The 13,086-nt window shown below is 33.1% G+C and overlaps 1 protein-coding gene across 5 annotated transcripts in view; it reads right to left on the reverse strand.

The window, feature by feature from the left end:
• Positions 1–13,086, reverse strand: part of LOC129944284 (integrin alpha-PS2) — a 100,706-nt gene that overhangs the window by 53,061 nt on the left and 34,559 nt on the right. For all 5 annotated transcript variants that reach the window (XM_056053626.1, XM_056053629.1, XM_056053627.1 and 2 more), the window contains exon 3: positions 5,758–5,885. In XM_056053626.1, coding sequence (XP_055909601.1) covers positions 5,758–5,885 — 128 coding nt within the window. The remainder of the gene's footprint in view (positions 1–5,757; positions 5,886–13,086) is intronic.

The raw sequence follows: 13,086 nt of genomic DNA on the forward strand, positions 1-13,086 counted from the left end.
TTCAGCTTCGCAGACTTGTTGCGTTCGTGGTTTGACTATTAACGAATGAACGACCAACCCCAAACATCAAGCGACGCCTGATGTAGTATAGGTTAGGTGGTACCTATACATTTATAGTCGAGTTGACTTGAACAAAGTATGCGTCAGAGAGAGTACTTCCTGTGCACACGCGGTATCACCAATCAATTCAGGCAGTGGTATGTCAGAGCCCCTAACCAGAGTCATTGCGCGTCTTCCCCGGTCGGACCGGACGGGTGGCAGCGCGACGGGGTGTAACATGGTGGATTGAATATGGCTGGAGTTATTTTTGGACACGCTATTCAGTTTATATAATAAGTCTTCTCTCCAAAGACTTGCAATGAGTTTGCAGTTGTCATTGAATTCCACGCTTATGTCATTGGTTGTGATTTTGAGTTTGACAAAAGATCGAGAAAAAAAGTCAGACATCCAAAGCAAACAATGTACAAAAAATAAAAAACCTAACGGAGTTTATTGCATTGACAGCCCAAATTGACGTTAAAGTGTTGAAAACCGCACCATCATTTTTCAGGAGGGCATCGGGCACAAAAGCAAACTAACTTTTATACACTTGTTCCATATGAATTTTGCCATGCCTTACAGGCTCTGTTTTCTGCTCTTTCTTTTTTAGACGCTTGCCAATCTTTTATGATCTCTGTGGTTTGAATTTTTGGTCGAAAATATATACGCCATCAGTTGCATACAAAAATAGCGAGAGGATTGAAGTTTAAACAACACCCTCTGTGTCTCTGCGTTCTTCCCGACCTCTCACTATTTCTTCTTTTACCCAACGAAGAACGAAACGTATCATTAATATGTTTAGTGGCTTGCGCATCCGCTTGCTTGATGGAGTATAAGGCAGAGGCAGAGGTATTATGGATACTTCAGCAAACATAATGATCCAACAAAATAGCACAAAGCCCATCAGAGAAGAAGGAGGAATGGATCGGGAAGAGGGGCTTAATGCAGGAAACTTGCAACACTTTGATGATGATTATTGTGTGTACTCGTGTCTAGACCACATATTGAAGTGAGGCAAGCTAGGTTATAGCTGCCTGCTCGTCTAACGTACTCTTTTGACCTCTTCCACAGTCATGAAATATAGTGTTAATCCATCAGGAGCGTATAGCCATATTTCGCGAATATTTGATGCAATCAGGCGCTAAGAAAGCAGTCGAGGTGTGCTTAAGTAAGGATTGCAACTAAAAAATTAGTAAATTAGTAAAATTCAAATCAATAAGAAGCAGGTCTTTGGTTTGATGAATAAACTCATAGACCAAAATATATTCGCCTTAATAGTTTATGATTTCCTACTCCAGCCTTGTCAAAGTGGACCTGTTTTATTGCATTGAATCTCATATCGTGTGGTGATTGTTGATAATTGTAGCAGAAGAGAGGCCGAATGAATCAAAAGATGATTTTCTGATAATCACTTGCATAGCTAGCTTCATATTTTAGTTGTGAAGAAGAAAATACATGGAAAATTATGATAAAATCAGAATATTGTTTAAATGAGGCTGATTTTCAAACTGTAGTAAACATCATATTGTTTAGAGGAAGTTCAAGTCCATATTGAGACGGATGTTTCTGTATATAAATCTTTCATGAATAAAACAGTGAATAGAAATTGCACAAAAATAGAGATCCATACAAAATTGGTTTATTCGATGTTCGCATAGTGTTCGAAGCAATACAATGGTCAATGAACACAATGGCTTTGTTGGTTTTCAATGGTTTAAAGATTGTTCATTGGTGAAGGTGAACCTATCCATAACCTCTGACTAAAGAATTCAAATATGAAACGGATGTGGTGCAAAATTTTCACTGTGTTTGATTTGAATGGGTAAAGAAGAAAAGACTATTTCCAATGGTGAGAGGATAGAGGAGTCATTAAAAAATTTATTTAGCGACTTAAAGATTATTGAAGAATTTTTTGAAGCATGTAATAAAAATTGGACGATTTGGTTTTTAAAACTGGCTTTCGGTGTGTTAATTTTACATTTAAGTTTTTCATTAAGTATAAGTGATTTTTTGACATTTCAAAAAATAAGTAAAGGGTGGTTAAATTTTAAAGCCTGATGTTCCTTTTTGATAAAGCACAAATTATTTAAGAAATGACTGTCATTTTTTTTATAATGACAGTATTGGAATGGTTCCATTATGTATGTAATAAAGTACTAGCCAAATGGCCACCACAGTCTTAGCGGTAGCGGCACACTTCCATCCCATGGTATACATTTTCAATGACACTTAAGCAAAATTGAGGATCTATGCCATAAAAGTGCTGAATTATCTCATCGTGTCTGGTGTAAAGAGCCAAGAGAGCAAGAGCTGTGTGGCAAGTGGCACCGTCTGGTCCTTTTGAAACCACATATCGTCCAGCCTAAAAAAGTTCGTTTTCATATAACGATAGCTTGCACCATTTACTGTAACTGCCTGACCGGCCTCACTTTGGAAAAATGGTGGGCCGATGATGCCCCTAGCTCATAAACCACACGAAACAATCACTCTTTATGAGTGCATTGGTTTTCAACAATCACTTTTGGATTATCATTTACCCAAATGTGATAATTCTGCTTATTGACGAATCCACTGAGGTGAAAATGTTACTCAACACTGAAAGTGATTTTCTTCGGCAATTTATTATTTACTATTATTATTTCTCGAAACTATTTTGACTATTGACGACGTTTGAAATAGTCAAAAGGCCAGTTTGCTCAATTTTAATTCAAGATTTTTTCGAATTTCCTCAAATTTGGGCGATATGCATTTTGATTTGAAAGCCCATTTTCATAAAAAGCCTGAATAACTTCAATACGTTGCTCGATTGTCCATCTTTCCATGGTTTGAATTGAATTAGTCTGAAATCGAGATACGTCAAATCAAATGCAGAATAAACTTAACGTTTAGGTGTGGTTCACATTTAACATTGGCACTTAAAATTTAACCACCTTTCATAAAAGTTATAATTTTTATTTCATTTTCTTAGTTATGAAAAAGTCAAAATTTAATGTTAAAATTTATTCTATTGTGTTTAACATTTCTAAAGAATTTGTAGAGCTCTAAGAAAAATAAATGGAAACAACCTAAGGCTTATTTTTTTAACTAAAACAATTGATAACTTCTCATTGAAAAATTAGCTATCATATGTCAAAATATGTGCAGTAAAAATTAATTGAAAACATTAGTACCAGTTTTTAAAATAACTTTTTTATTCGTCCTTAAATTCCCTAAATACGAAAAATTTGAAAACACTTGCGTTTATCTTTTGACTTTTTTAAGCCCTTATCGTTCTAATAATTTGCATTATTGTTTGAATAAAATTACCAACTTTAAAAGAAAATACTTGTTTTAAATAAAAATATCAAAAAATGTTCTTGGGAGAGGATAAGAAAACTTGTGTATTATTTTTTATGAATTTTTGCTCGTTTTCTTATTTTTCAAATGCTTTTGACTTTTAATCAGTTTGAAATAGAAAGTTTTTACTTAATTCCAAAAACCATAGTGTGGTCAATCCTATACAGAACCACACATTTGTTCAACTATTTGATAAAGGAAGATACTTATACATTCACTAACATATGAACATATGCTTTTATTTACTTAACTATTTTTCAGAAAACAAAAGAGTTGAGGTTCAAACTCCAAAATTGGTATGATAAAAAAAATATAAACGTCGAAACAATAATTTTTCCACAAACATTCGTTACAATATTTTCTTTAAATCAATAATCTATAATTGTGCCCAAACACAGTCAAAGGAATAATTTCTCGATGTCTTTGGTGAGGTGTAGCATCAGTCCATTGAATGTTTTCAAATATCTATCTATTCTTAGCAATTTAAATCGTTGTAACGAACGTCATCGACCTCAAATGTAAATTTCCCCAAAAGTCGATTCCGTCAACCTCTCATCACCATTTTTACAACTTCTTACCAAAGGCACAGGACTATTAGGCCAAATCGGGCAACTTGATGGGAGAGTGTCTAGGCACTTATGCAGCTCAGAAAAAAACCAGTACCGCTCAATGGTGGGTGAGGGATCTTCGTTAAAATCCCTAGGTCTAACCGAACTTCCTCCACGGAACGAATTTTACTTCACAGTCCCCAAAAAAAAACCATATCATTTTTGAAGACAACCACTTTAAGAAATAGAGTTTTAATTGAATTACTTGACGCAATATGCATATTTAAGAATTTTCGTGCAATTGATTCATTTATTCAAAAATCGTACTGGAATATGCGTATCTTCTCGTACACATTCATGCGTCAATTTCAATGACTAATGATTACTTTCAATGATAATGTCCTCACCCTTTTTACGGAATTGGTATTATTTATTTCCATCATAAAAGTAAATTAATTAGAATTATATATGTCCTGTTCACGTTTCCATATATCTTAACGCATATTGCATTTAACCATTCAAAAAACCATGACAAGAAAAAGCCATAAATACAATATGAAAATGAAAGGCAAATTCAAATTCATAACAACAAAAAAAAGCCTATGCTTTTGTACGAACCCATTCAATTCTATGAAAGTACGAGTATCAACGCACTTTAAAAGTTCTTTAAGCAAAGGCACACACGTCATGCCTCTCCTTCATATAAGGTATGTATATTATCTATGCGATAAATTTACTTCACATATATTCTTGTTAACCGCATATGCGGTTGTTGGTTGGTTGGCGGGGTTAACCTCTCATTGATGGTAAGTTCGGTTGACAAAATGACTCATTTACATCCTTTTTCCGCTCATATAATTTAGTTTTTTATGAATTTAATTAATTGTATGTCATCTGATGACAATGGTAGCCCTAATAATAATAATAACAATAATAAAATATTCAAACAAAGGACAACCTTTACTTTAGAATTATTCAACAAATAATCATGCCCTCTCTTATATATTATGGCTGGTTAACACCTTTTTACCGACAGAACTTACTTATCTTGAGACATTAATCTTATCATGAATTAAGGATCTCTTATTCACTCCCTTGGTGCATTGTCACCACCGACACACTTCGTCTTTGAGTCACCATCTTACAATAAAAGACAGCCAATTGGCGTTGCCACATTTCTAATTCCAAGTATAATCAAATTTGTTCTTTTATTTAAGTTGAGAATTACATTTGGAAACTGAAAAGATAGATAGGTCTCAAGGTAAAGATGTTCCAAACTTTAACATCTTTGAACTTATGGTAATTCCATTAAAACGGCAACGCGTGTTTCAGACAGAAGTTCCTAGACTCAATTGACAACAGACACACATCTGTTTAACATAACAAACATAAGTGCTCTCTGCTCAGGTATACATAAGGAGTGTGTAGACAAGACGTAGAGATATGAAACTATAGAAAGGATAGATAAAGATCTTTATCGTTTTTCATCCTCCAGCTTCAGGCAAGTAACATCATACAAAACAAAACCATCATTTTCATTGATAAAACTTTGTGTTCTACACACATGCTGTAGACTGCACACTGTACCATTGTATCACAGGTAGTCCTCCGGAGGATGTTGATCAAGTTGTAATGATAAAAGAGAAAACAAGGTGCAGGTATAGGCATAGTACCTACTGTTGCCACAATAATAACGGCATAATGCAAACAATATCACCTCAATCTCATAACAAAGATGATATAATAGACCATTTAAAGAATAGCCTATTATTATGGTAATTTATATTTATGTTATCTCTATAATTTATTTTGTATATGAATATAAATAACTTACGTTGTGAATCGAATGCCACAATTCGACAACGATCATCGCCTTCGATATCGCACCTCCAAACAGCACCAGGTTGTGTGATCGATGGTTGGTATAGCGAATTGTTATCCTTTGGCGCTCCAACAATTACCCTGAAAATATAGAGAAAAAAATACTTTGAATTAAAGAAAGTTCTACTCCAATTAGAAAACTTAAGAGTTTTAAATTTAAATATTTACTACTTTAATAGGATTAGTCAAAAAGAAAGTGTGTAGTACATTATTCCATATTTGTGAAGTACGGCAAGCAAAACAACCTCTAGCTTGGACAAAGCAAGAAACGTGTTTGAGATAAAATGCGGTTAAACTTTAAGGACCGATATTAAATGTGAACCACACCTAAACGTATAATTTTTTTCAGCATTGCATTTTACATTTCTCAATTTCAGACTATGTCAATTCGAAACATGAAGAGATTAGTAATCAAGAACAGCGTTAAAACTATTAAGGCTTATTATAAAATTTCGATTTTAATCTTACAATTATGCATACAATCGCAAAAATCGTGTAAGAATTTGAGCAAACTGGGTTTCTATAAGATGTGAAAACAGCAGCTGTACGACAGCTAGCTCTGTAAACTAAAACGAAAGCCTCTTGAACATTTCAAGCATTCTCAATGGTTGGAATGGTGACAAGAAATAGCAACAGTGGATGATCAATTTTCGAAGAAAATCAATTTTAGTGATGAGGCACATTTTAATCTCAGTGGATTCGTCAATAAGCAGAACTGCCGCATTTTAGAGAAGGATCATCAAAGAGTGATTGTCGAAAAACGACTGCACCCACAAAGAAGGACTCTCTTGGGGCGGTTAATAGACTGGCGTCATCATTGCGCCGTTTTTTTAGCACGGGTTTTAAAAATAATTAGTTGAGTTCCTGATTATTATAAGAAAAAGTGTGGTACAACCTTCTACATTCACGCAAATTAACGATTCTCTAAATTTGATAGTAAGAAGTGTGTCTTGGATATTAACGAAAGTTGCTTGAAAGTTCTTTCGTTTAAATTCGTTTGAATGCCCAATTTGTTCTTAAAAAGCAAAAAGCAAGTCACTAGCCCACATTGTATTTTTCGGACTCTCATATCGATTCTTTTAAGCTAGAGCTGTAGCAAACCGTATGTATTCGTTACTTAGTAACGGGTATTTTAGTTTGTACCGAGTAACGTTTCGGTACTCTAAAATAAATGTCGTTACTTTTATGATCTAGTTACTTTTGTTTAGGTAGTTATTTCATACTATATGACGCAATACATACCAGCATAGAAAGTGGTATTACACCGTCATAATGTATCCTGTGACAGTGTGCTGTGCTTCGTTTTTCTGTGAACTGTGTGTGTCATATGTCAGTTGAGTTAACATGTACATATAGCTAAGTAGTTGAGTAGTATAAGTTAAGTGTGCGTTTTTATTGTAATGGGTAACGTCTCTTTTCATTTTTCGTATCTGTTGTAGGTTGTAGGATGAGAGATAGACAGTGCGGAGTTCAAATTGAAAGGAGAAAAAACAACATTCCGCTGCACTAGCTTCTAATTGTAGGCAAAATTTATTTTGACAGTTTGGTTTTCTATCTCCCTTTCTCTGATATGTGGTTTTGATATTATTTTTTTTTATTTTTTTGGTTTTATTGTTATTTGTATGTTTTTCATCATTTACTAATGTTACCGTTACTTTGTGTCGGTATTGATATTTTTTGAATTTAGTTACTTTGAACGTCGTTACTTTTTTAGTTAGTGGGAAATCTCAAACTGAATTTAGGTACTTTGGCGTCGTTGTTTTTTTAAGTGGAAAATCTCAAGTTTAAATTAGTAAGTGCATTCAAATGGAGCGAAAAAGAAGTAAACTTTGGAACTTTTTTAGTTCAATTCAAGACAGTCGTGAACGCGACAAGGTTAAGTGTGATTTGTGCCATTCATGTTATTCTGTTAAATTTCATTCAGTTACAAATTTAAAAAAAAAACATTTACTGTCTAAACGTCTATCGGCGTATGAATCTATTTCAATCCCAAATGTGCAACCTTCTCCAATGCCTTCTAGAAGTATCCCTATCGAAACGTGCGAAGATGTCCAAGAAATTCCAAATATATTAGGTAACGAATGTAATGCAAATGCAATAGCCAATACAATGGAAGTATAATTTGGCTCTTTAAAAGAAAAAATATCAAAAAGATAAAATGACAAAAATTGTATATATTTTTCAATGCAACACATTTAATATCTTTTATTTAAGTTTCTTTCAATATTTACTTCATATTTTCCGCTCACTGTGCTGAGAAAACTAATATCCTGATATCAGCTGCATTCAAATTAACACATACACAAACTGTCTTTATGTTTATTTACAATTTTAAACAAAAATGTATCATTTGGCTTGTGCTCTTGTGCATCTGAAATATGTACCTAATACATTTTTAACGAAAATACCAATTTCAATGAAAGTAACGAAAGTAACTAGTAACGATACATTTGTACCGAATATTTATACCAAAAGTAACGTATACATACGGGTACTCATTTTAACGTTACTTTGACAGCTCTATTTTAAGCCCTTCCTACATTATATGCTTTATATAAAATCATTCACAATTTGTCAACACAAGAGATCAAGTATTCTATACTAAATCTATCTTTTGTCATTCCTTGACATTATATTTAGCATCTTTCTTTTTTGTTAGGCCGGCTAAATTCAAACAGGAAAACGAATGACAGGCAAAATAACATGGCCACCTTTTTAACTGTCAAAAACTTCATTCGTTACTTTCGTGAAACCTTGTTTTCTTTTTTTTTTGAAGGAAGTTAACTTTATGTCGGCCTAAACTTACTTCTAAATGTCATTTAAAAATCAAATATCCCCATTTTCATGTGCAAAAAATCAATAAATGTCAACATTTCTTCCTGTCAATCATACACGTGTACAATGAAACTATTTTTATTTATGCCGAGTATCTTCCCATCAGCCATTGACATGCAACTTCAATGAATTTAAGTTTATTTATTTTTGTCACGAAATTAATAAATATTCACATAAATATAAACTACACTACTTTACATTCATTGTATAAAAACTGGGCTTATCTAACTGTGTATAGCATAACTATAAGCCTTTGAAAGAAAAGATTAAATAAATCTAGAGCATCAGTAGTGAACAAGAATGCTTCACTTTTAACATATTTAAAACTATTTATTATTCGAAAAAGTAAAATTATCATAAAATTTTAGTAGTTTTTTGTTGTCCACCCTCTCGCATACTTTTGTATCAATCAATTGTCAAAAACATCAACATATAGGTGAATTGTATTCATTGTTGAAAATAATATTTTTTCTCAAGCCTTTTTTTATTTTCATCTTATAGTCTGTCTGGTTAAACGTCTGTTTATTAAGTGGGTGTGCCCAAACCAATTTTACGGTAGATCCAAATTGTATTCTAAATTAAATTCATATCACAAACTTTTGAAAAAAAATAAATAAAAAACAACATTATGGTAGACAACAACGACAACCGACCGCGACGCGGTGCGGCGACATTATTGCGTAGATGCTCTTCAATCACACGCCCGTCTGCCGTCCGTCCATTTATCCGTCAAAAAGAATTGATTTCAATCAAACAGAGAGTTTGTGTCGGTTATTTCCCACAGTCGTGAGAAGAATAGAGTACAAAATATTGTAAATTGGGATTTTATTATCTTTCACCAGTGTACAAATAGCCAGTGGTGGCGAAACAATACCCAATTGAGCTTATTGTTCTATAGGTGTTTTTTTATGTCCTATTCTTGACTGTATTTAATGAACAAAATTTTTCAACAATACTACAATTTAAATGTGCTTTATTGTAGGTACTAACTTTCTTGTCGATGAATGACTACTGACAGGAGAGGAACAAATCGAAAGTATAACAGATTATAATTTCACTCTGTATGTTTAAAGATACATTGGAAGATACAAATGGTAACGAAACTTAAGAAGAGAGACAATTTTCGTAAGCTGTTACATCGAAGATATGAACAAAATTCAATCATCTGTCAATAATGAAACGATATAGGAATGAAACTGGAAACAATACCTAATTGAGCTTATTGTTCTATAGGTGTTTTTTATGTCCTATTCTTCACTGTATTTAATGAATTTTTCATCAATAATACAATTTGAATGTGTTTTTTTGTACTACTTTCTTGTCGTTGATGGAAAACTGACAGGAGAGGAACAAATGGAAAGTAAAACAAATTATAATTTCACTCTGTATGTTTAAAGATACATTAGAAGACACAAATGGTAACGAAACTTAAGAAGAGAGACAATTTTCGTAAGCTGTTACATCGAAGATATGAACAAAATTCAATTTTTGTATGTCCTATTCTTCACTTTATTTAATAAATAACATTTTTCAACAAAACTACAATTGTAATGTGCTTTTTTGTACTAACTTTCTTGTCCATCAATGAAAACTGACAGGAGAGGAACAAATGGAAAGTAAAACAAATTATAATTTCACTCTGTATGTTTAAAGATACATTGGAAGACACAAAATGTTAATGAAACTAAAGAAGTGAGACAATTTTCGAAGATATGAACTAAATTCAATTATCTGTCAATATTAAACGATATAAGAATGGAACGAGAATCATTACTTAAAAAGAGGCTTGTATGCCACCCACATTGACAACTTTCCATTAGTTTCCGTCTGTTTATAGTTCGACCGAAAATGAATTCGAGGGAAAACTATTGATCATTCTTAGAACCGCTAGTAATAAGGTTAAACTGTTAAAGAGGAGAAATGTAGCTGGCTATTTCTCTAGATCATAAACCGTTAAAATAACGGTTAAAAAGGGTGAGACAAGCAACTTTATGGCGATGTTAAAGGGACGTAAAGATGGTATTATCACCAATCAATCTAGCTGCTCTAGGTGCAATACTGTGTAAAAGGCTTAAGTAAGTTGCAGGAGCACCATCCCACAGATGGGAGTTATTGTAGATTGTAATCGATTTCACAAGGGAAGTTACTCCACTTAAAGTCGAACCTTCTTCTTTTCCCATTATTTGAGCTTGTTTTCCAACTCAGCTCCCAATTTTCATTGTTTTTGCACCACCACTGTCTGAAAATTCACTGTTTCTACCAAGCTTCAAGAGCGACATTTTAAAATTCCCGCCATAATCCTTTCAACTTGAATACTCTAATATTCATTCAAAAAAAGTTGGTACTTCAAATCGAATGTACTCGTGAATTGCACCATTAAAAGCTTACACTGAATTATTTATGAACATTATATTTTGCTGCCGGCCGTTGTGATGATGGCGGTATTTTATATGGCGATAGGCCACATACATATGAATGAAGGCTAGATTTCGGTCAAGCGATTTCTGAAAATACATTATACCCACCATAGTCGTTATACAAAATAAACCAGTGACTAGCGGTAATAAATTCAAATCGCACTGAATCTAGGCGAGGTGTACATAAATCTGTAACGTATGTTTTTTTCAATCTCTTTGTTTCAGGTGCAACAAGCATCCTCGTTTGTTGCATTTTTCCATAGTCCACTGGACATTGGACTGGACTGTAAACTATCTTAGGTATTGTTAGATGCAGAATAATTTCGGACTTTTGAAAAATTCATTTTTTAATTTTGATATTTTTGTCTGTTGGTGTTTAAACTCTGAGCGATAGAGGGGCTGGGAAATTCATTCAGGTCTACGATACGTTAGGTACCCATAGGCCTAAAGTGCTTTACGGTTCGGTGCACGTATGAAGACCTTAGTTTGTTTTCGTCTGATACACCCGTGATTCGGTGAATGACTCTATGGGAATAAAATTCCATTTGATATCGCATGCACTCGTATGTGATATTAAAAACGGTGTTTTGATAGCTTATACCTAATAAAATCTTGAAATACGTTTTATGAGTCTTTTTTTTTAATTTCAATCGGACGTGTTGTGTAGTCTGAAGAGGTGCATCATAATTGTGTAGTTAATGTTAATGGTTAGTTATCTATGAGTTATTATTGTATTTTTGAGGTTGGTTGTGACGGAAATTTAAATATCTGTATTATTTTCTGTGTGCGGGCCTTTTTTGTGTTTGGATAGTAAAATTGGAGGTACCTTAATTCAATAAGGGCCCACCCTAAATTCTTTAGAAAATTTTAAAGCAAAACGCTTCCCTTTTAAAGACTATATGAGACATAGTATGACGAGTAACCAAAAACATTGACTTATTCAAGTGAAAGCCATTCAATCTGAAATGATTTTAAGTGATTGATTTGTTCAGTTAATATTACCGGAAATTCATAGCTTACCTATGTATGTACTTTACATAAATATTATTATGAACTTGAAAAAAGGTTCCGAGAATCAGCCTAACCTACAAATGTAAACAAATTTTGGTTCAAAGGAAAACTGTATAAATCGCAATGGTTCCATTATTTTACCATCCATAGTTGGTTTCAAGTATAGAGGTCTTATTCCACTGATGCGTGTTTCCAGGTGTTGATTTACATCATTGCCCATATTGGGTGCATTCAAAAATGTGTGAGATCAAAAAACATTAATTTTGCTTTCAAAAATTTCAATGAGATTAGTTTCATCTACTGGCAAAATTGTTGAACGACGAAAATTAAAATTTAACTGACTTAGAACTTATGGAGTTGAATTGACAGATTAATAATTCCAATAATGAAAGAAAATTATTAATACCTTCCATAATTTGTGAGTGTCGGAAAGTAGTCGGAATGGAGTAGTAAGGTGGCCACGCTAAACAACTTTATTGCAGTATTGGTCTTAAAATGAAATAAAGAGAAGCTTAAGAACGTAAGGGTGACGGAAGTCGCTATCGAATCTCTTTATAAATCGTATAGGATCCTATGAGCTTTCTTAACTACATACATATGTAGTTTAAATGTAAATCATTAAAAAATTTCTTGGGATCAAGAATAACCCCTAAGTCGGAAAACACAGAGACTTTAGTTAAATTAAATGTATCGAGTGTATAATTAAAATAAAAGCAAACTTTTTTGCGTTTAAAACTCACGGTTTTAACCTTGTCAACATTTAAAGCGAGACGATCCCTAAATATTAACAAGTCATCTTGCAAAAGTAAACAATCAGATACCTAAATACACACCCTGAGGGACGCCAGAATTGACAGCATATTTAAAATTAATGTGTGCAGTAAATGCACAGGCGACTTGTGCAGGTTTTTTTAAAAACATCTTAATAAAAGGACGTAAAGTTGAATAAATTATTATTAAATTAGAAACACCGGAAATTTAATTCAATGGACGTGTTATTTCACGCGGTGGTGATGTTA

Source organism: Eupeodes corollae, chromosome 2 (assembly GCF_945859685.1).
Source record: "Eupeodes corollae chromosome 2, idEupCoro1.1, whole genome shotgun sequence".
Classification (NCBI taxonomy): Eukaryota; Metazoa; Arthropoda; class Insecta; order Diptera; family Syrphidae; genus Eupeodes; species Eupeodes corollae.